Source organism: Erythrolamprus reginae, chromosome 2 (assembly GCF_031021105.1).
Source record: "Erythrolamprus reginae isolate rEryReg1 chromosome 2, rEryReg1.hap1, whole genome shotgun sequence".
NCBI classification, from domain to species: domain Eukaryota; kingdom Metazoa; phylum Chordata; class Lepidosauria; order Squamata; family Dipsadidae; genus Erythrolamprus; species Erythrolamprus reginae.
In genome coordinates, this window is record NC_091951.1 from 135,854,069 (window position 1) to 135,878,520 (window position 24,452).

A 24,452-nucleotide genomic window follows, 5' to 3' on the forward strand; every position below is an offset into this window, starting at 1 on the left:
ATATAGAAGCACTATGATTGCGGAAAGAAAAACTCATATATTAATATTTAACTGTCCATTTTTATGGGGGGGAAATGAGCTAATACATGTAGTGTGAAAATATTTGATGTTCTTGCAAAAAATAGAAAATGTTATTTGGGAATATCTCATGGATAGCTCAGAAGTAAATGTACATATGCTGTCATTTGGTTCTTTGTTGACATTATTTTCTTTATCTAATTTTAATATGTTCCCAAGGGTTATTAAAAAGCCACTGATGAGAAAATGTAGGAAAGAATCAGTTTGTTGGTGGTGTAATTCAAACGTGCGCTATGTTTTATCCCTCTATCCTGCCTTAGAATATATGAAACTGGTAGCTGTGGAGGTAAATAAAAATGTATGCTGCAAAACATAAATCATGAAATAGTTTATCAACTCATAGGTATGATCCCAATAACAAAGTTAGTTTCTATGAATAAGTCAGTATTCCTTACTAAAAGGAATATTTTCCATTTGGGTCAGTCTTCGTAAATCTCTCTCATTAACCTTCTATAGGTAGTCCTTGACATATAACAACAATTGGGACCCAAATTTCCACTGCTAAAAAAAGCAGTTGTTAAGTAAGTCGTGCCTGATTTTATGACATTTTTGCCATAGTTAAGTGAATCATTGCAGTATTTAAATGAATCCAGCTTCCCACATTGACTTTGCTTTTTGGAAGTCCACTGGGAAGATTGCAAATAGCCATCACTTGACCCTGGAACACTACAACTGTTATAAAATTCATGCCATGCACTCAAATTTTGATTGTGACTAAGGGGATGATGTAATACTCATAAGTGTGAGGACCAGTCAGAAATCACTCTTGCACTACTGTTGTAACTTTGAATAGGAAAAAAAATGGTTGTAAGTTGAAGACTGACTGTATTTCTCACCAATAACATATTAATTTTATCCTTTCATCCATCCAATGTTTGGCAAACGAACAAGACTGCCAAATAAAGGACAACAGCTACCCAAATCTAAAGTCTTTCCCTGTCTGCACCCATTCATAGTATAACATGCCCTGGCTACCTATATCTATCTATTTTACCATTCCCGTCTCTAGACTTATAGTATAGAGGGGCAACTTAAAAGTGGCATTATATCTCCTCCTAGATCCTTTAAAATAGCATTATATCTCCTTTATTTCAATATCATCCAGGAGCAGCTTCAGGGAATATAAAATTGTTAGGCTTTTGCACTCATAATGTAGGGAGGTCAAGTGAGGGACAACAACTGAGAAGCAATAGGTAGGTTAGAAATTAACAATAGCCAGGTTCCTGTCAAAATACACTGCTAAAATAAATAAATAAAGGGAACACTCAAATAACATATCCTAGATCTGAATGAAAGAAATATTCTCATTGAATACTTTGTTCTCTACAAAATTGAATGTGCACATCCTCCTCAACTCAAGATAAGGAAGAACCAGTTTGAGTTTTCTAATTGTCCTACACTAAAATGATGTTTTTTAAAATGGATGTCAAGCAGTTTCTCTAAGATCATTCATGTGTTCTCTGCATTTAATGTAACCTCATACAATCTAGCACTCTCTTTCTCTGGGGAATGTGGATTAAAGTCCTCTTCTTAGCAAACTAATAATCTAAATCAGTGTTTCCCAACCTTGGCAACTTGAAGATATTTGGACTTCAACTCCCAGAATTCCTCAGCCAGCAAATGCTGGCTGGGGAATTCTGGGAGTTGAAGTCCAGATATCTTCAAGTTGCCAAGGTTGGGAAACACTGATCTAAATGTCCTGCTTCGGGGTGTAGGCTTGTAGGGCTTTGGACTAGAAGACCTCCAATATCCCTTCTAGCTCTATTCTGTTTGATTGCTCATTAAACTATAATTTCTAAGTCACATTGTGTGAAGTCAAATTTCAGATTTGTTTTAAAAGTGACTACAGTATTCCCTTGAGTTGAGTTTGACTTGTTCACAGAGTTCTCCTGAAAAAAATATGAAAGTACGTATTTTGAGATTCCCCCCGCCCCTACCCTTTAGTCTACCCTACAACCTAGGAATTTCCAAGAGTCACAAGCTGAGGCCACTGTATGGAACCAAACAAATTGATTTATTTGAATTTGTATGCAGCCAAACTCCCAAGGAACTTTAACAATGAGATGCCAGATTGCCTTTATTCTCCTTAAGCACTGGATACAAATAAAAGGATGCCAATGGCTTCAGCAATTAGCCTGAGTTTAATAGGCTGAGTTTTTATAAATATATTTATCTTCATGCTGCGCACACTTGCCTAATAATTCAATTGCTTCTCAGATTTCTGTCCTTAAAAACTGTAACAGTGCAGCATCAAACCAACAATACACCACTGCATCTCTCAGGTGGTTTCCAAATACTCTCTAAAGAAATAATAGTAATATTTTTGCTGCTCACAATTAATGTGAAGAAAGCAACAATAAAGCACTTTTGGAACAACGGCTAATTTTTTTTCAGGCTAAATTGTACAAAGTTTCCACAAGCTTGTCCATATTCTGGAATTTTAAAGATCCCTTTGCTCCGGTTGCTTACGCAATAACTCATGCTAATTGGCCAAATCGATTCCGATTAAAAAAAAAACCTTCTTTATCATATCGGTTTGTTTCAGAAAACGTGCATATTTTAAATCCATGTTAATTTAATATCCCCGAGTGTTGTCACACCTGTTAAGATAAAGGGGCGTCAAAAGCAATGCAATGCTATGTAATGAAATGTCAAAGCAGAGCGGATCAAAAGCAAAGGCAAAACTCCGGGTGGGGATAACGAAACTCAGCAAACACCCCCCCTTTTTTTTTAAAGAGGAGGCATAATTCCATTATCTTCTCACTACTCAATGAATAGCAGCTAAAAGGGAGAGGGCGTGACCCATTATTCTTATTGAAGCTCAAGCCGGCAGGACCCAATGTTTTGATAACGCTCTATCTAAATCCCTTAGAAATGGAGAATGGCGCCAACAATGGACTGAGGTACTCTGACGGAACCGCCCAGGCGGCTTCAGGGCATATACAGTACAGTATATGAAACAGGCAGCTGCGAATAAATGACCACCCCCCCCCCCCCGGGCACGCAGACCGCGAGCCAATCCAGCGCTCGCCCGAAGGCCAGCAATAAAAACCGGGGGTGGTGGGGAGTGTAGAGCCAAAGGAAGTGGGGAAGGACTACAAGGTCCAGAGGCCCAGCGAGTGGTAGGTGTGCGCGTGCGTAATGTAGAAAGCCGGTGTGTCTGCAACCTCTCCAGCGAATTAGGTCGTTTTTTCCCCCAAGTCTCAGCCGAGTGGGGCGCGAGGTGATCTGGGGGCGGGGAGACATCCCGTTTCCCTCTGCCTTTGCACCCCTGGGACGTGCAACCAATTGCTGATCTTCGGGATTAGCACAGGGGGCACACAGGGGCAGGGGTGCAGTTTGAGTCTCCCTTCCCTTTTTCGGGGCTGCAGGATTTTTTTTAAAAAATTATTATTATTACTCCTTGCAAGAAGGTCGTCGGATTCAGGAAAAGGACAAAAGGCAGTGTCGCTTTTGCGGGCGATCGGAAAAGGTAATGCTGAAGCGGGGCTTGGGGGGCAGCTTGTCAGAAGTTTCAGCCCGCCGGAGTTCCGAAAAAAGTTTCGTGCCACTTGTACTGGTGCATAGAGAGGGAAGGGGCCGGGGGAAATGCTGCCTTGATTCTCGGCAATCTCAAATCGGACCCAAATCAAAGCGGAGTTGGGTCTGAAGTTCGCCGTTTGTAATCGGGGTATTGGGAGGATTTCGGGGTTTTGTTGCAAAAAGAAAAAAGGGGGGGGGGAGCCGGGCCGTCTCCCCATCATAGAAAGTGGGAGTGAGTTGGCGATCGATATTGACTTGTATTCCAATCCATGCCTCCTCCTTCCTCTTGCGTTGTGCAAGAATAGATCGACAGGTAAACGTGCTGAGAAGTGATTTTTTCATTTTTTTAATTTGTTTTGTTAAGTGGAAGTATGTAAAGATATAATAATATTTATATACATGATACTAGTAAAAACATTAAATATAATAATATTCATATACGTGATTCTAGTAAAAATATAAAGAAACATTAGGACAGGGGACGGAAGGCACGTTGGTGCTTGAACTCTTTTTTGCAGATTCAAATCTTAGACATTCAGGTGTAGAGAAGCTTTAATGGACTGAATTATTTTCATGCTGTGGGGGGAGGTGAATTATATAGCTAAATTTGCAGCCATTGACTATCAGGTTAAGGTGTACCTTACCTATATGTAATTTTACACAGCAATATGTTTTTAGCCCTTTTTTTTACAAAGGAGATGGGATTATTCAAAAACAGTGGATGAAGTTTAAATAGAAATAACATTTAGATTTATATACCACTTCACAGTGCTTTACAGCCCTCTCTAAGCAGTTTAACAGAGAGTATATTGCCCCCAACAATCTGGGCCCTCATTTTACCAACCTTGGAAGGATGGAAAGCTGAGTCAACCTTTGAGCCTGGTGAGATTCATATTTCACGTGTTAATTTACTTTGATTTCTGCCTACCTTGCAGGGACTGCCTGTTTCACTAACCGCTTTTCCTTGGACAAGGAGGATGGAACAGCCATGGTGGAAAGGAGTCCTTGCAGCTGACGTTCATCAGACACTAAGACTGAAGGTTAGATTAGACCACTGCTTCCTCTTTTTCCCCCTCTATCCTTTACTGTTGTTGCTATAGTTCAAAACAGGTACAACCGGCTGCTTAGGTGTCCTTCCAAAGTAACTTCCAAATAAAGACTCAATCAACTGTGTTTTTTTTTTTAAATGACTGAAATTAAACTAAACTTTCACATTTGAAGCTACTGAGAGCTGAACACACATGGCAACTACTGTACTTTACTTAGGAAAGATCTGTTTGGAACAAATAGGTAATAAATTGTTCTTAAATAGATGTACACTGCTCAAAAAAATAAAGGAAACATTAAACAACACAATATAACTCCAAGTAAATCAAACGTCTGAAATCAAACTGTCCACTTAGGAAGCAACACGGATTGACAATCAATTTCACATGCTGTTGTGCACATTCAACTTTGTACAGAACAAAGTATTCAGTGAGAATATTTCATTCATTCAGATCTAGGATGTGTTATTTGACTTTTCCCTTTATTTTTTTTGAGCAGTATATTTAATATAGTAAGGAAGGTAATCATGACAGAGAGATGGAAGAGGCTGGGGCAGCAGGGAAGGAGAAGGGTGATTGGTTATAATAATAATAATAATAATAAAATCTTGCAAATCCATGTCTGCTGTGTTACCCTCGCCATCCCCACATCACACTGGTATCAGGCCTTCGCATATCTTTATCAAGGACACCTTATTTGGTGGGGACATATTTCTCAACTGCAATCCAGGTGGCTGCAAATAGCTGAAAAAATAAACCTGATAAAACTCTCCTTCCCCCCCCCCTTTTGAATATGACCAAGGTCAAACCCAATTCCTCTCTTTGCCTAATCCCATCAGCCAAATTGACCCTTCCCTGAAGCCTATTTGCCTAACAATAGAACTAACTCCATGGATAAAGCAGAGACCTGGGCAACTTCCCCAAACCAGCCAACCAGTCAGATCCCCAGGGTTTCCTGTTTTATATCCTGTCTTGTCTATTGTTGTCTATTATTCAGGGTTTATCTTACTTCTAAAGCAGGCACTCAATATTCATTGCAGTAGATGTGGCTCTTCAGAGCTGTCCTTCCTTTGGCAAAACCCCACGGCAGTTATATGATTGCCATCACCATCACATCCAAGCGCCTTGCAGTTGCTTATATTTCAAAGAATGTGATAAGTTACTTAGTATTATTTGAAAGAATGTTATAAGCATACATCTGGGGCTTTATTTATCTAACAATATGGCTGAAGGCTCTTCTTTAAGTACATTTATGTTTTCCAGTAAATACAGTTTAATACTCTCTCAATGACCATAATTGGAACCAGCAACTTGGTTGCAAAACAGAAAATTGTGTGACTATGTCAGACCTCCTGTCACTTCTCAATGTTAGGTGAATCACACTAGTTATTATGTGAGTCATCAAATGACCATGATTTTACTTCTGAGTTCTCCATGAACTCTGGTTTTCAGAAGCTAATTGTGAAGCACACAAATGGGGATCCTGTTAGTATAGGGACGCTGCAACTATTGTAAATGCACACCAGTTGCAAAGTGCCTGAATGGCAATCATTGTGATAGTTGTAAATGTGATGATTGATCACAAGTGGGTTTTTTTTACACCATTGTAATTTGAAACAAGGGAGTTAGTAAGCGAGGATTGCCTTACTAAAAATAAAGTTGCCATATTTTGTAAAAGTTTGGATGACCACTGAATGCCATTATTATTATTATTATTATTATTATTATTATTATTATTATTATTATTATTATTATCATCATCATCATCATCATTATTATCATTATCATAATTATTATTATTCCCAGCTGCCAGCTGCTGCGTATCCAGATTATGCAGTCCAAATCCCGTACCCCAACTAGATTTTTTTTCTTCCTTTCTAAAAGCAAAATGTATCTACTAAACATATGAATAGATTATTAATATCTTGCAATATACTCTGAGAAATTTTACTTTTAAAAACCTATATACAGAGATGTGGCATAGGTGTAGGGATACATTCTTTGCTCTAATTCATTTGTATTAATGGTACTATCTATAACAAAATCAATTAGGCTGCAACATAGCATCATTACTTGGGGCCAAATCTTGTTGACCCTTGGCTTAGGTATTTCTGACTTGGTCCCTCAAACACAGAAAGACCCTTTCTCAAGCTACTGTAGTTCTAGAGGTAAGCAATGGTCTCTTAACACAGTTGGATTTATTTCTCTGAACTGCATTGGAATCCACTGAATGAAAGATGACTAATTTTTTGCCCATTACATACCTCCTACAATTGTAAAGATTCCTGAGAAGGGTCCGTGATACTGCATAGCAGATATGCTTTTTAGATCTGAATAATTCTCTGTGGTTTTAAACTATTTTCTGCAATATTATGGCTTTGATATGGAGATTTGTATTTCAGAATATTCAAAATTATGTCTGTTAAGGCAGCAGCCTATTAGTTGGGATAACCTTTCATTGCCAGTATTTCATGAGAAAAGGGCCTTGGCATTTGTTTTTAAATCTAGCTGTTTTTCAGCATACCTCGTGAAAAACAAAAACTGGTTTATGTTTCACAATTAAGATAAGCGAACTGCATGATGCGTATGTTTTTAAAAGCACAAATGGCCACAGATTGCATATTTTTCAGCTTTTGATTTGCATATCCCACTGTTCACTATGTAATGCATATGCTAGAAAAATGATGGGTGTGTGTGAGTGAGCATGAGTTTCACCTGCTTTGAACATATGACAAAACATAGCTCTTTCCTAATTTGCACCATTCAGTATCATAAGGTGACTTGCAATAAGAAACAGTCAACATTTAGAATCTCCCAAGAGGTTTTATTTCTCTAAATATTTACTTTGATATATGATAATGTTATCTGCTGTCTCTTTGAGCAGGCTATTTAATTTTCTTTTAAACTATTTCTCCCTACCCCTAGAGCAGGGGTCCCCAAACTTTTTACACAGGGGGCCAGTTCACTGTCCCTCAGACTGTTGGAGGGCCGGACTATAAAAAAAACTATGAACAAATCCCTCTGCACACTGCACATACCTTATTTTAACATAAAAAAACAAAATGGGAATGTACTATTTAGAGGGGGGGAAGAAGTCTGAAATTCATACATGTTTATGTTTTGTTTTTAATTTTCTTTTGTTAACATCTGATTGGCTATACAAGGTTTTATTGGTTTATAGAAAAATGTATAAAAATATTTATAGAAAAATATATAAAGAAGGAAGCACTTTGGCATAATGATTAATAACTTAGAAATATAATTGGTGGTGTACTTTTTGAAGGAACATTAAGAAGGGAATTTAATTAAAAGAAAAGTATGTACCTGGATGACAACATTAGAAAAAAAACTTTTGCAACTTTTTTGATGATTGATATTAGTTATTGACAAAATACCACATTTTATTCAGGGAAATAAAATTCAGCCCAGCTCAACGAGGACCGGGTGTTGGTCCCTTGAAGCTGCCACCACTGCTGCCGCCCACTGCGGAGATCCCTTCGCCCGAACGGAGGCGGCGGGCTCAAGGGACCAAGAGCCGGTCTTTCTCGGCGCTGAATTGTTGCAGCCGCAGCCTCCGGGCGAAGGGATCTCCTCAAGCAACGCAGCTCCGCAAAGGACCGGCTCTTGGTCCCTTGAACCCGCCGCTGCCGCCGCCTCCGTTCGGGCGAAGGGATCTCCGCAGTGGGCGGTGGAGGCGGCGGCGGCGGCAGCTTCAAGGGACCAAGAGCCGGTCCTCGTTGAGCTGAGCTTCCTTTGAGGCGGCAGGTGAGCTTTGCAGCTTTGCCCCGAAGGAAGCCAAAGGAAGCTCAGCTCAGGGGCGGGCCTGAAGCAGCCGCCGCCGCCTACTCCGCCCCATGCTTCGGCCGCGCCGGGGCCAAGTAAGCCGAGGCTAGGCCCGTCGCCCCCGGCTCCAAGCGCGGGGCCTGGGCGGCGGGCAACCATAGGGAGGGCCTCCCCGTCGCCTGGCCGGGACGGTGTGCCCGTTAACAATTTAGTGCGCGGTGGTCCTGATGGCTTGTTTACTGCCCCCTCCAGACGCTCTTGCAGGGCTTCCAGGCTCCCTGCGGGGCAGCGAAGAAGCAAAAGAGCAGCACTCTCCGGTTCTCTCTCTCCCTCTCTTTCTTGCTTTATTTTTCTCTCTCAGTCCCTTTCTATGTCTCCCTCCTTCTCTCTCTCCCTCTCCGCAGCAGACCCCCCCCAACACCAAAAGTGCCCAAACGCACGCAAACCTCACCGGTGCAAAAAAAAAAAAAGCAAAAAAGCGGCACTGGAGGGACCAAGACGGTCTGCAACTGAGTGTCTGGAGGAGGAGGTGGAATGCCTTTCTTTCTCGCCTTTAGGGAGAGGAACTGTTGCTGCTCTGCCATAGGGTGCTTTCCTCCCCGCCCCCTGGCTTTCCTCTTCCTTGCCGCCGCCAGACGCTCAGCAGCAGAGTGGAGGGGAGATTCGGGAACTTAGTATATTATATATGGTAAAATCTTGTACGCTGCTGCGGGCCGGGTAAATAGCCTCAGCGGGCCGCATCCGGCCCGCGGGCCGTAGTTTGGGGACCGCTGCCCTAGAGGATACCAGATTATTTTCAAAGGACCATTTCATTCTTTAAATTTATTTTTTCCTTATTGGTTATAAGCCACATTAAATTAACAGCTAATGATGAGGATCATGTAATAGAGCTTTCCTAATTCTTTCCATGTGGACGCAGAAAAATATCATGAATTAGGGAACTCTGGTAGATGTGAGATGTGAGCCTGAAATTATTTACAGTATCTCCGACTCTGAAAATACAGTACTATGAATTTCACTAAACCAATGCTGCTCTTAAGACCCATTTGCTTCAAGTACTTGTGGTTGTCTATAATTGAAACATATCTTTTGGATATGCCTCAAGTATTTGTGATTATGAATGTGCTCGTACTTTGTATTAGAGATTCCCAGTTTCCATAATTTCCTAGAACAGAGCTATACAAACTTTAGAATGGCTCCAAGATCTTTTATTTCCCCTAGAAAGGCTGACATCAAATTGTAATTTCTCATGAGATAGATCTGCTTTGTAAGCTGCCCTGAGTCTTGAGAAGGGCAGCATAGAAATCCAATCAATCAATCAATCAATCAATATCATAGAAAGTAACTTCAACTGTATTTTTATTCTTCTTATTTTAATTTAAACTGAGTCAAAATTTATTTATTTTACTGACACCAGCATTTGAAGTGCAGATCATATCAAAGCAAGAAGTCTTAGTATAAAACTGATTATGTATCTTTGCTCTGTGGAGTTGGAAATCTGATGCCCATGGATCATGCTAGGTGGAAGAAACGGATTTCTTATTATCCTTCCTCCCCCTCTCATACACCCCTAGGCCAAATGTTCTCCTTGGCTTTTCATTGCCTGATTGGTGAAAGATAAAACTCTGTTTTCACAAAGCCTGAAAGACAGTTATTAACATTGATAACAGTTTAAAAGGATTAGTGTTGTGATTGCTCCTCCCAGTTATGTCTAGTGAGTGGGGAGAACTGATCTAATTGGAAAAATTAACATTATCTAGGTGGAAGCAGGCAGTTAAATAGAAATTTCTAGAGGCTGGTTGTAGGTGTTACCTGTTTGCATAGACTCAAGCATACTGCATCTCAGATGGTTTCAAAGTTGTTTTTTCCCCTTCTATTTTTTATATCTTATGAAACATGTTCCTTTCAGTGTTTAACTGTACACATGGTGTCTTATTGTTGGATATTAACCATACACCTCCAATTAATATGGAATATTCTCAGCAATCAAGAACTGTTTTTGATTTCTATAATACCTACTCTCTCTAATACATTATAGGATTAACAATTATGGGTACCTAAGATCTGGCAGGTATTCCGGGTGAAAGATCAGGTATATACATGAAGGTTCAATTAAGCTGATTTAGTGCTAAAAGAATATGCAGAGGAATTTTCTCAACTAAAGATCAGCATTTGGTTAGAGTGGATAAGGGTCAACAGCACTCTAGGAGAGTTGGATCTAGTTTGCTTGTGGCTTCTTAGGTTCCAATTTTTTTAAATTACCACTCTAGGTTTGGCTTGTTATTGTTCTATGTACAATCCTTGTTTTATTGATTGCATGTAATATTCTAATTTTCTAAGATGGCGGATTTGGGGTTTTCAAGAGCTGTACCCCATAGTTTTCACAATTATGACAAATCATGGCTTGAACTATCTTGCCTTGCATGTAATGCGTCTATCTCAATATATTACGTTTCACCTTTTAAGTTGCATTACTGAAATAAATGAACTTTTGCACGATATTCTAATTTTTTGATATTTCACCTATAAATATTTACTTGTGATCCTTTTCTTTAAGAGATTTTATCATGTCTTTACAAACAAGGCAACTTCATCAATTTAGCCCATTTTTTAAAAAAATAAAATGAATTAGAATGTATCTGGACCTAGATTTCAAATTTCAGGACTTAGTATCAATGACATTTTATGTAAAACTGAACTAATATATAGAATTTCTCAAAGGCATTAAATTGTTGTGTTCCGTTTTGATGGCAGTGCCACTGAGGAGCTCTCCGGGAGTCCTCTGCTTCTGTTATGTCATCCATGCCTCCCACAAACTTAAGAGTGAAAGTTGGGAAGAGGCAATGAAGCTTCAACCGTTTGTCTTCTCTGATCAGAATGCTAATGGCATGGCTTTGGCCTGCATTATTCCTTGGCAAAATTAGCTGCTTAAGCGCAGCTAGTTTTCGCAGCATAAACAGTGGCCATCCCACCATGCACTGGTTCTAGAAACCGAGTTATTTGTGATCTGGATGAACATTTAACCCCCTTTCCCTCTGCTTTTAATCGGGAAAGTTTTCATCAAGCTTGTCTTCCCAGGGAAATTAAACCACATACCTTCACAGACATCTTCCAGGCTTTTGCTCCTGCTTGGAAAGTGCAGACAAGTCAATTACAGTTACTTAATTCATTCTTTTGCTCCTGGGTATTGAATTATTGAAGCAAATGGACCTAAATTTAAAACCAGGAGTTGCATTGCCGCAAGAATTGTTAAAGTTCTGTTCTGACTTTGCTTCTGCTTGAATTCCACAAAGGTGATGTGGAATTCACTTAAAACAAGCAATATACTAGGTCCGTGATGGCAAGCCTATGGCACATGTTCCATAGGTGGTGCGCAGAACCCTCTGCAGAAATGCCAGCCATGCTTCACCACACATGCATGTGCTTGCCTCCTGCCGACCAACTGGTCTTCAGTCTCTGCCACACATGCATGGGGAGCTACATTCACGGGGGCTGCTCACATTGCATTTTGGGCGGTCTGTGCTAATGTGCGTGCACCCCACGCCCATTTTGGGCCTGCAGGTCCTCCTGCAGCGGCCTGGACATCAAAATTGGGGTACATGGGATGGGGCACAGGGGGATGCCCACATTGTATTTTGGGGGTTCAATTGCAGATGTGCACATTCGCACACGTGCACTTTAGCCACTTGCCACCAAAAAGATTAGCCATGACTGTATTAGGTAGTGCTTTTTGTTCTTATATTTAGTTGGTTAGATAAATTCTTATGCATCATTTATCTAATCACCTGAATCTAAGAATAAAAAGCATTATCCAGGACCGTGATGGAGAACCTATGGCACGCATGCCACAGGTGGCACACAGAGCCCTCTCTGCAGGCATGCGAGCCATTGGCTAGCTCAGTTCCAATGCATGCACACACGTGCCTCCCACTGGCCAGCTGATTTTCGGCCTGTTTCGAGACTTCTGGGAGGTTCATTTTTCACCCTTATAGAACACTTGCCTAAAAATATGAAAATCTCATAATACAAATAATTTCTACCAGATACAACAGCAGCAAAGAAGCAGGTCAGCCACCAAATGGTATTATTGGAAAATTTCCACCTTTATGAGCTATAGTTCAAAAAAGTTAGTTCGTTAGTTAGTTAGTTAGCTAGTTAGCTAGCTAGCTAGCTAGTTTGATCTATCATGATTTCTCGTAGAACCTCAGTTCGGGGGGGGGAAACTAATCCAGAGCCTGGTTGCATACGTCAGGTGTTTAAATTGCTTTAGTAAAGGATTGAAATATGGTACTGTATAGATAAAAATTAAGCCTATCTTTTTAAAAACCAAACCTCTGCTATGTTATAGTCAACTTTACTTCTTATTTACATATAATGTAATTTTTAGTTATAATGTAACGGGCTATAGAGAATATTTAGAACACAAATTTTTGATACAGATCTGTCATTCCCCCGCCTAATTTTTATTATTCGTTCGTTATTACCGCTGGGTGAGATAATCCAAGGGCATGGGGTGAGGTATCATCAGTACGCTGATGATACCCAGCTTTACATCTCCACCCCATGTCCAGTCAACGAAGCAGTGGAAGTGATGTGCCGGTGTCTGGAGGCTGTTGGGGCCTGGATGGGTGTCAACAGACTCAAACTCAACCCGGATAAGACGGAGTGGCTGTGGGTTTTGCCTCCCAAGGATAATCCCATCTGTCCGTCCATTACCCTGGGGGGGGGGATTATTGACCCCCTCAGAGAGGGTCCGCAACTTGGGCGTCCTCCTCGATCCACAGCTCACATTAGAGAACCATCTTTCAGCTGTGGCGAGGGGGGCGTTTGCCCAGGTTCGCCTGGTGCACCAGTTGCGGCCCTATCTGGACCGGGACTCATTGCTCACAGTCACTCATGCCCTCATCACCTCGAGGTTCGACTACTGTAATGCTCTCTACATGAGGCTACCTTTGAAAAGTGTTCGGAAACTTCAGATCGTGCAGAATGCAGCTGCGAGAGCAGTCATGGGCTTACCTAGGTATGCCCATGTTTCACCATCACTCCGCAGTCTGCATTGGCTGCCGATCAATTTCTGGTCACAATTCAAAGTGTTGGTTATGACCTTTAAAGCCCTTCATGGCACTGGACCAGAATATCTCCGAGACCGCCTTCTGACGCACAAATCCCAACAACCAATTAGGTCCCACAGAGTTGGGCTTCTCCGGGTCCCGTCAACTAAACAATGTCGGTTGGTGGGCCCCAGGGGAAGAGCCTTCTCTGTGGTGGCCCCGACTCTCTGGAACCAACTCCCCCCCAGAGATTAGAACTGCCCCTATTCTCCCTGCCTTCCGTAAACTCCTTAAAACCCACCTTTGCCATCAGGCATGGGGGAACTGAAACACCTCCCCCGGGCATGTTCAATTTATATATGGTATGTTTGTGTGTGTGTTTGTTAGTAAATGGGGTTCTTTTTAAATCTTTTTAAATATTTTAAATCTATTTGGATTTGTCATGATTTGCTGTATCTTGTTGTGAGCCGCCCCGAGTCTGCAGAGAGGGGCGGCATACAAATCTAAATAATAAATAAATAAATAAATTATTGTATACTGTTCACTGTACAATCCATGGATGTTTGTCTTTTCCTTTTTTTTCTTTTTTTGTTCCATAATTTATTTTCTTTCTTTTGTCTAATATTGTATTGTTATTTTTATTGTCATTATGTTTATTGTATATATTCTTGTAAATAAAACTATTTTTAAAAAGTTAGTTAGTTAGTTAGTTAGTTAGTTAGTTAGTTAGTTAGTTAGTTAGCTAGCTAGCTAGCTAGCTAGCTAGCTAGCTAGCTTGATCTATCACAATTTCTCGTAGAACCTCAGTGGGGAAAAAAACCTAATCCAGATCCTGGTTGCATAGGTCAGGATTATCAAATGCCACTGTTAACATAAGATTTTGTAAATAATGCTTCTTCATCAGAAATGTGATTAAGTATTTAATGTAGTATACAGCATAAAAGCTGTTGGGGTTTTTTAAAAAAAAGATCTCTCTCCACACACAAATTTCTTATTTCTTAGAATACGAACCATTTGTATAAATAAATTGCTTTTCAATACCTAATTATCCAGACCGGATGGTGGATGGGACCATTTTGTATTCCTCTGGTTGTTATTTCCTTGCCAGGACAGGTGTTGCAATGCTGATCTGGATGTTGCCTTTACTGAAATGGATATTTTCCCTTTTCCTTCCCTCCCGCCCTTGTTTGTGTTGCCACAGGAGCTGAAACTGCCGGTCTACAAGGCCCGTTCTCCGCAGATCGAACAACGACACTATTATGCTGACCTCCTTACTGTCCTCAGCAGCCACTGTCAACTTTGTCCCACAGCTCGGCACCTTGCTGTCTACTTGCTGGACATTTTTATGGATCGCTATGATGTTACCCTGAAGCAGTTATATGTCGTTTCAATTGCATGCCTTCTTCTTGCAAGTAAGTCCACCTTACCTAATGATACAGACATCATGCAAGTTGGAAAGGGTCTTTCTCAAATAAATGCCCAGAGAAAACCACTATAAATCGTGCAATATAATGCATCAAGAGACGGTTGCTTTTAAGACAGCATTTCAAGTAATTTTGGGGCTTGAATATTTTAGTGAGTTCTTCAGCTTCATGTTGCACAGAAATAATTGTTCGAATTGCAGGTAGTCCTTGACCATCTATTTAGCGACAAAGTTAGAACAGTGCTGAAAAAGATGTCTTAGAAACATAGAAATATGTTAAGACCGGTTTTCATACTTATAACCATTGCATCATTCCCATTATCACACGATCAGATCAGTGGCCGTTTGGCAACTGGCATGTATTTGTAGGTTGCAGATCACTGACGGTTGCAGTGTCCTGGGGTCACCGTTTGCAATCTTCTAACATGCAAAATCAATGGGGGACCAGATTCATTTTATAGCAGTGTTACTAACAATGGCAATGATTCTCTTAACAACGATTGCACAAAAAGTAAAATGGCAAAACTCAGCTGTTTTTGCTTAGCAATTGAAATTTTGGCCTCAATTATAGTTCATAAGTCAAGGACAACCTGAATAGTCCAGAACAACTGGAACTATGCTAAAGAATGTTGTGTATTCAGTATGGTTGCCTTTAGATATTCTGGTAATGTCATGTAAGCTGTTTTTACCCAGTACATTGCTATGATATTGGAAGACCAAAGGTAGAAGCTAAGCTAGCCTTGTATTTGTGGTGAAAAAGGGTCCCGGACCCTCCTGTCTGGTGCTGCTGGGAATAGTAGTTCAGCCACCACCTGCTTCTCCATGACTTGTCTAACTCCGTAATGCATCCTTAGAAGTCTGTAGAGGTAGTGCAGGCATTTTAACAGATTCACTAAGCAAACGTATTTCAAGGTTGTAACAGATTTTTTCCCCAGGTTGTTAATTCCTTGGAAAACTATTGTGGTCCTAAACAAATGAAATGCACACAAAACCATTTTGAGCAGGCTTTTTTTTTTAAAGGAAAGTATGGCCTATGGTTATTGGTGCACTTAGATTCCAAAAGACCAATCTGAAAGGGTGGAGGTAAGAAGCAGCTGATAAAACAACAAAAAGCAAGCAAAGGGATCAATGTGTCTTCTAGTATTCATTGTCCGCCCTTTGAACTCTGCTCCCACAAAACATTTTTTTACTTGTTGATTTTGACTCCATAAGTTAGAAAAATGCTGGTTGCAAATGCATGAAACTTAAGGAAGGAGAAGGGGGTGGGGGACCACTTTCATAATTTTTATTAATATAAAATCGGATCAGAGTTTTGGGGCATTCATACGTATTACAGTATCAATAATCCACTGATTCATTTCTTGAGGAACCAGAATTCTGGGTAGTCAGGAATATACAAGCTTTGGTGTACTCTGGACTTTCGGATAAAACTCTTCAGCTTTTGCCTGCTGTTCTGAATATAGAAATGGGATATTTAATCTGTATTATTAGCTCATTAGCTAATTGTGAAACCTAGATGAAGTGCTTTTAGGGGACCCTACAATAAAAAAAGGAACAACTAGAAGATTAGCCGTGACCAGTTATCTAGTTGCCAGATTTGTGGTCCAAGTATCTGAGCATTTATTAGATAGAGCAAAGGGGTCCAAATATGAAAAATCTTTTCTTTAGAGTAAATATTTCCAAATTCCTGCACAACTAAGTAAGAATGTTACATCCTTAAGCCTTTCTATTGGTTGTGTTTAGCTAGTACAAAAAAATGCTGCAACACCCCTCTCCCGCCCCCATGTTGTTTCTCTTTCTTCCCTTTTGTGCGTCCCATGATACTTGAATTTGAAGCTGGGATTTGTCTAATGAGAAAAGGTAGAACATGGTCTCAGATCCATGTTATAATTCCACAAATTCAGACCTGATGGAACTGTGGTTTGTTTTCATAGCAGGCAAAAAAAAAGGTCTTGGCTTCTTGTATCCATGAAGACTAACGAATCTACAGATGCTTAAACATATAGTATAAGATAGAGATTGAATCAGTCTCATTGTGTTCATCTTTCCTTAGGCAAATTTGAAGAGAAAGAGGATAAAGTGCCCAAACTAGAACTGCTGAACAACTTTGCTTACATGTGCAGCCTTAATATAACACTTACGAAAAAAGACCTGCTGAAGATGGAACTGTTGCTTCTAGAGAGCTTCAATTGGAATCTGTGTCTGCCAACCCCAGCACACTACATTGACTATTACCTCTTTGCTTCTGTCAGTGAGGGTGACCTCCATAAAGCCTGGCCCATCACATCTGTCACCAAGTTCAGAACCATCATGGAGAAATACTCTCACTCATTCCTAGAAGCTTCGCTGCAAGGTAATAATGAGATCTTGATTAGGATCTTGTAGGAAGCCACAGCATAGCTTCCTAATGGCCTTGAGGAACAAGAGAAGGTGTAATGTTACCAGAAGAGATTAAGGCAGGGATCCCCCAAGTGTTCAAACCATCAACCCCATCATGAAATTTCAGACTGTTCATTGATCCCAAACAGTTGTTGTTGTTGTTGTTGTTGTTGTTGTTGTTATTATTATTATTATTATTATTATTATTATTATTATTATTAATTAGATTTGTAGGCCGCCCCTCTCCGAAAACTCGGGGCGGCTAACAACAATAGAAAAAGACAATGTAAACAAATCTAATATTAAAAACAATCTAAAAAACCCCAATTTAAAGAACCACTCATACATACAAGCATACCATGTATAAATTCTATAAGCCTAGGGGGAAGAGAAATTTCAATTCCCTCATGCCTGACGACAGAAGTGGGTTTTAAGGAGCTTGCGAAAGGCAAGGAGGGTGGGGGCAACTCTGATATCTGGTGGGGAGCTGGTTCCAGAGGGTCGGGGCCGCCACAGAGAAAGCTCTTCTCCTGGGTCCCGCCAAACGACATTGCTTAGTTGACGGGACCTGGAGAAGGCCAATTCTGGGACCTAACCGGTCGCTGGGATTCGTGCAGCAGAAGGTGGTCCCGGAGATATTCTGGGCCGACGCCATGAAGGGCTTTATAGGTCATAACCAACACTTTGAATTGTGACCGGAAATTGATCGGCAACCAATGCAGACTGTGGAGTGTTGGTGTAACATGGGTACCTTGGGAAGCCCATGATTGCTCTTGCAGCTGCATTCTGCACGATCTGAAGTTTCCGAACACTTTTCAAAGGTAGCCCCATGTAGAGAGCATTACAGTAGTCGAGCCTCAAGGTGATGAGGGCATGAGTGACTGAATTATTATATGAAAATAATTATGTACATTTTACTGAGTATTACTATGAATGATAGTAACAACAAGCATTTGGATAGTCTCATCGAGCTTTCAGGGTCAATATTGATTTTGGAAAACCCAGATGAGGCTGAATAATATTTAAAGCACATTTTTAAATAAGAGTGTGAGAATGGGAAAGCCACTAGGAGGCAGTGTTATGCCACCAACCATTTTAGAAAAACTCATCAATCCAGGATTCAGCTGTGTGATTGCAACTTTGCCAAATTTTGGTTCTTGGGTTGTTTTCAGCTTAGAGGTAATGCAAGATTGAGGACAGCTAAAAGCACATTTTCTCAGTTCTTCCTATGCTGTTAAAGGACGTAAAAGCACCAAATAGTGATTTCTTGGTTATAAAGCTTCGGCAGGGTGATCAGCTGCCTGTTTGCTTGGGAATGAATTTTGGTGGTGGTATTCAAAGGACCCCGCTCACTAGGTCAGCTATTCATTCTCCTATGCAGGTACCCACATTACATTGTCAATGTCCTGTGAAATGAGGGGGCAGAATTGCTAGGCATTGGGCAGCATATAAATTTTAACACATTAGTAGTATTCAACGTCTTCCATTATCACAAAGGAATCTGAAAAGCTGTCACCTGTTTTTCCCCTCACCCTCCATAAAAGCAAATTTTAAAATTTCCAGCAGCCTGAACATGGCACCGCTACATTGGAGCTCAGGGAGAAGCTCAGCCAGCAGACTTCATTTTTAAACTTTCCTCTATTCAGCGAAATGGTGGGGGGAGGGTGGGCTTTGCAACGTAACACATATTCCTTGAGCAGCCCTGTCTTTGCAAGTCATTCTAGGAGCCTCGTTGTTTCGACAGCATCAGAATTTGATTTAATTTTTAAGTAAACATGTTCATGATTGCAGTGTTAGAGGTCTAAAGCAGTGTTTTTCAACCAGTGTGCCGCGGCACACTAGTGTGCCGTGAGACATGGTCAGGTGTGCCGCGAAGCTCAGAGAGAGAAAGAAAGCAAGAGAGAGAGAGGAAGAAAGCAAGAGAGAGAAAGAGAACAAGAGAGAGAGAGAGAGAGAACAAGAGAAAGAAAGCAAAAAAGAGTGAGAAAGAAAGCAAGAGAGAGAGAGAAAGAGAGGGAGGGAAGGAAGGAGAGAGAGAGAATGACATGGAGGGAGGGAGAGAGAAAGAGAGCAAAAAAGAGAGGAAGGAAGGAAGAGAAAGAAAGAGGGAAGGAGAGAGAGAGAATGACAGAGGGAGGGAGGGAGAGAGAAAAAGAGCAAAAAAGAGAGGAAGGAAGGAAGAGAAAGAAAGAGGGATGGAGAGAGAAAGAAGGAAGAGAGAGAAAGAAGGAAGGGAGAGAGAAATAGAGCAAAAGGGAGGAAGAGAGAGAGAAATTTTTTTGTCCGACCTTTTTTTAGCCCCCACCCTCCCCCCGCTCAATGTGCCCCAGGGTTTCGTGAATGTAAAAAATGTGCCGCAGCTCAAAAAAGGTAGAAAATCAGTGGTCTAAACTAAGGAAGCAGTAAATTAAATGCCTATTTAAGAGCATTTTTCACACCATGAGTTATTATCTAGCACAGTGTTTCCCAACCTTGGCATCTTGAGATCTGGACTTCAACTCCCAGAATTCCCCAGCCAGCAAATGCTGGCTGGGAAATTCTGGGAGTTGAAGTCCAGATCTCTTCAAGTTGCCAAGGTTGGGAAACACTGATCTAGCACACCAAGGGATTTCAGTAACTTTCCATGATGTTCCTTGCAAACAGTCATGACAACTCAGTATTGATCAGTTTTGTCCCAAAGATAATTCATTTTTTAACAGCAGTCTTATATGTTTGTTTTCTCTTTCTCCTCCCTCCCAGATTATGTTTTTCTCTCTTTTCGACCTTCTCTGGTTGCTGCTGCTTGTGTGGGTGCCTCTCGCGTCTACCTTGAGATCTCTCCTCCGTGGACCACCCAGCTTCAACTGCTGACACGTTATTCCTGGGAACATCTCATTCCTTGCGTTGAACTCATGCTCAGGTATGTTTCAGAGTGAAGTAGACCATTCTCCTGAGCTGCCAGCGCAGTGTAATGGAGCAGACAGATGCCAAGTTTGGATCTAAAGTAGTCAGGAGTGGGTTTCCTTGTCAACAATAGGAAGCTTCTCAAGGTGAAGCAAACTAAGGACCAGTACAGAAAAACTGTAACTCAATGTCGTATGGACAATTGGCGGAACAAAGCATTGCATGACCAGTTCTTGGAGAAGATTGAAGGCAAAGTGGATAAAGAAAAGTCCTGGTCATGGTTTACTAGTGGAACACTCAAAAAGGAGACAGAAGGACTAATACTGGCGACACAAGAACAGGCCATTAGAACAAATGCTGTCAAAGCCAGAATTGAAAAATCAACAGACGATCAAAAGTGCAGACTCTGTAAAGAAACAGATGAAACAATCGATTACATACTCAGCTGCTGCAAAAAGATCTCACAGACTGATTACAAGCATAGACATGATGCTGTGGCACAGATGATCCACTGGAACTTGTGCCGGATCTATCCTTTACCAGCGGCAAAGAGCTGGTGGGATCATAAGCCCGAAAAAGTGGTTGAAAATGAGCAAGCAAAACTACTGTGGGACTTCCGACTTCAGACTGACCAAATTCTGAAGCATAACATACCAGACATCCTGATTGTGGAGAAAAAGAAAGTATGGATCATCGACATCGCAATCCCAGGGGACAGCAGAATTGAGGAGAAGCAGCTAGAGAAATTAGTGAAATACGAAGATCTAAAAATCGAGCTGCAACGACTCTGGCATAAGCCAGTGAAAGTGATCGCAGTGGTACTTGGCACGCTGGGCGTAGTGCCAAAGGATCTCAGCGTACATTTGAAAACCATCGGAATTGACAAAATCTCCACCTGTCAATTGCAAAAGGCCGCTTTACTGGGATCGGCACACATAATTCGCCGCTACATCACGCAGTCCTAGGTGTTTGGGAAGCGCCCGACTGGTGATGAAATACGAAATCCAGCATATTGATGTCATTTGCTGTGTTGTACTGACATAATAATAATAATAATAATAATAATAATAATAATAATAATAATAATAATAATTGATACTTGTTTCCTAGCACAGCATATATTAATTAGTTTCACATTTCTTTTTCAAAACATGGTTTGATTGTGCTTTTTATTTATTTTCTCCTAGAAAAGCTCACAGTAAGGACCCCAGAGAAGAAACCCAGGAAAAGGATTCCTTGACCCTGTGGCAAGGCCTAAACCCCCAGACGCCAACTCAGGTTCTCTTCCAACAGCCACAGTACCACCCCTTACCCCAGCCCTCCACTGTCCTGCCACAGTTCTGTTCTCCGATACAGGATCTGTGCTCAGCTTATCGGGACTCCCTGCAAGCACCTCGATCCAGAGGCCTCAGTTCAGGGAATAGTGCACTGAGCAGTTACTCTTCCCTGCAGGAGAATTTCCAACCTGTTTTGCAGACCGTGTCTCTCCAACGGCCAATCACGATGCAGGTAGCCATCTCGACAGAATCCAGGCATTGCCTCTCATTGGTCTATGGCAGCAGCTACTTCAGCAGGCACCACTCCTACACAGCAGGCTGTTTCGATGGCTGAGCACCTATGGGAAAAGGGAGCCAGAGAGAGGCAGGATGGTTTGCCAGAAAAACACAGGGTTGGAGCACACAAACCAGATCACCCATGTCACTGTCAGCAGGGTCTCTGTGAAGAAATGTCTGGACAAACAGCAGATGCAACTCACAAATTTTGATTTCTCAGTACGTATGCTTTGCAATGAAGCAAGACTTTTAAGAGAAAAATGCAAAAAAATATACCTCAGATTTGCCAGGTTTTATTTTGATGGAGGAAGACCTGGAAAAGCTTCTTCCATAACACAAACGTTTACTGTAAGGTAACTTCCCTGTGGCACTTGCTTTGCTGATGAGGTTTGCCAGGTGGATGATTGTAGTTTTTAGCCCTGGAACCTTCTATTGGTGGTTAAAAGGCCAGTGTCTTTTGCACTCAACTTGATCTCTCTCTCCCTCCCTCTCGCTCTCTCGGAATACTTTATGAAGAAACTTCCTTGTTGCTTATTGGAAGATTCGCACAGCAATAATAAAACATGAAAATAGGAAGAGAAATACTTGAGAAACTTTTTGAATACATTTAATATTGTATTCCTTAATAGCATTTGAGTTTCATATTTATAGTATTTTTAATTGCTTTTTTAAAGTACCTCTAGATATTTGAGATGCTGCTGCCTTATGTCACAAACAGTCATTTGTTGAGAAAATATGGTTTACAAGTTATATCAGGGATTAATGTTTACTTGAAGCAGCCCACTATAAAGAAAAATAGTTAAGTCCCTTAATTTTGGAGGGAACTGCTGCCTTTTATTATAGGATGTTATGAATTTGCAATATGACTTAGAAAAGTAGACAAAATATACATAGAAGGACTCTTAAAAGAGGGAAGAACACTTAAAAGGTTCAGGAATGGAAGGCTAATGGAAGGTGATCAAACAACTGAAAACTTGCATTTCTAAAAAGATACTAATACTATAGAAGACTATTGAGATAGGTTGCCATGCAAGCTATTTTCAAGGGAATATGTAAATCAGCATGACAAAGTAAATAACAATTCATTTTCAATATTAGCATTTAAAGCAGGGAATGAATCACAAAGATAAAGAAAAGCTAATCTTATTCTGCAAATGCTTCTCTAGCACCTTGACTTGGTTCTTTCTAGCTGGACTCCAGAATTAGGAAGTACAGTACTGTAGGTTTGAAAAAAAGGAGAGGGGTTAACATTAGCAGAAAATAATTGATGGAAATGGGTGGGCTCTAGTACCATGCCCCCACCACTGATTCTCTTATAGATTCGACAACACTTTACCAGGTTTTGCCTTGCCCCAGTGCTCCAATATTTCTATATAAGTGTACTTTAGGATCATGGCCTTAAACAATTTTGTATGATTAGGTTTTGTACTAGACTTGTGTAGCTCCAATTTCAAAATATGTTGAAGGCATCTACTACTGTGTGAAGTTGCCACTCGATGTGGAGCTATTGTCAGTGAATGACAGTATTTTTATGGAATGTTTCTCAGGATTGCAATAACACTATGTGCAATATGCTTTTATTCTATTGAATATCTAGAGTTTTGTGTTGTTGTAGTGGTAAAATGTTATTTGTTCATTTTGCTTTAAGTTATAATTTTCAGAGAGAAAGTGAAGAATTTTTAACTGGAGAGGAGAGTGCTGCTTTTAATGTAGGGGAAAAATCTTTCCTTTTTATTGAAAAGTCTGGTGATGAGTTCTGCTAAAGTCTGTTGCAGACTGGGCTTGTCCCGCTTTTGATGACAACATATGTAGCAAGACAAAGATGGAAATGTTTTTGTATGGATTTTCTTTCCTTGTTAGAAACATCTTTGTCAAAAAATAGCATTTGGACTTGTACCTTACCTTTTATGTATTTGTATACAACTTTTTAACTACAACATTTAAGCAGAAAGTAGTCACTCAATTGTGTAAAAACCACTGGAGAAGCTCAAGCTTATAGAATTTGTCCTGATTATTTCATGACGTCTTGTAAAGAAGGTGTTTTTGTGTACTGAAATTTTCTGTTTCTGTCTTTAAAAGGTTTATTGAATAAACAGCAAAAAACGTTAATGGGCTTGTCTCCTTTTGGGTGCTCATAATCTTCATAGGCTTTACTATGTCCTTTAATCAAATGTCTCCAGTTCCCTCCATGCCTGTTGCAGAGCTTCATAGTGGTAGGAAGCAAACATTCAATTAATCTAGAGGCTACCCAATGTCTCTAGTGGTTTACCCTGTAAAAAGTCATAAATAATAAGACCATCCATTTAAGGAAGAAGCACATGCAACATGCCAAATATAAAATGAAAGACTGAACAACTGACAGTCTCAAAATGGGTGAACAGTGCAGTCAGGCAGTAGGAAAAGCAAGTAGGATGCTTGACTGCATAGCTAGAGGTATAACAAGCAGGAAGAAGGAGATTATTATCCCGCTATATAGAGTGCTGGTGAGACCACATTTGGAATACTGTGTTCAGTTCTGGAGACCTCACCTACAATAAGATATTGACAAAATTGAACGGGTCCAAAGACGGGCTAGAAGAATGGTGGAAGGTCTTAAGCATAAAATATATCAGGAAAGACTTAATGAACTCCATCTGTATAGTCTGGAGGACAGAAGGAAAAGGGGGGACATGATCGAAACATTTAAATATGTTAAAGGGTTAAATAAGGTCCAGGAGGGAAATGTTTTTAATAG

At 40.6% G+C, this 24,452-nt stretch overlaps 1 protein-coding gene across 2 annotated transcripts; it reads left to right on the forward strand.

Annotated features, from left to right (window-relative positions):
* The first annotated feature begins 3,155 nt into the window (after nt 1-3,155).
* On the forward strand, nt 3,156-23,827 carry CCNJL (cyclin J like). Of its 2 annotated transcripts, XM_070735901.1 has the most exons (7): nt 3,157-3,200; nt 3,489-3,550; nt 4,536-4,640; nt 14,682-14,892; nt 16,957-17,256; nt 20,022-20,181; nt 21,353-23,827. In XM_070735901.1, the coding sequence occupies exons 3-7, from the start codon at nt 4,578-4,580 to the stop codon at nt 21,774-21,776; spliced, it is 1,158 nt and encodes a 385-aa protein (XP_070592002.1). In that variant the 5' UTR covers nt 3,157-3,200; nt 3,489-3,550; nt 4,536-4,577; the 3' UTR covers nt 21,777-23,827. The 2 variants fall into 2 exon arrangements, with proteins under 2 accessions (XP_070592003.1, XP_070592002.1); XM_070735902.1 differs by lacking the exon at nt 3,489-3,550 and having other exon boundaries at nt 3,156-3,200.
* Nucleotides 23,828-24,452: the final 625 nt, after the last annotated feature.

Coding starts and splice junctions, on each gene's coding strand:
- CCNJL (XM_070735902.1), top strand. CDS start 4,578: ATGGAACAGCCATGGTGGAAAGGAGTCCTTGCAGCTGACGTTCATCAG. Junction 4,641..14,681: donor ATCAGACACTAAGACTGAAG/GTTAGATTAGAC, acceptor GTGTTGCCACAG/GAGCTGAAACTGCCGGTCTA. Junction 20,182..21,352: donor TGCGTTGAACTCATGCTCAG/GTATGTTTCAGA, acceptor ATTTTCTCCTAG/AAAAGCTCACAGTAAGGACC.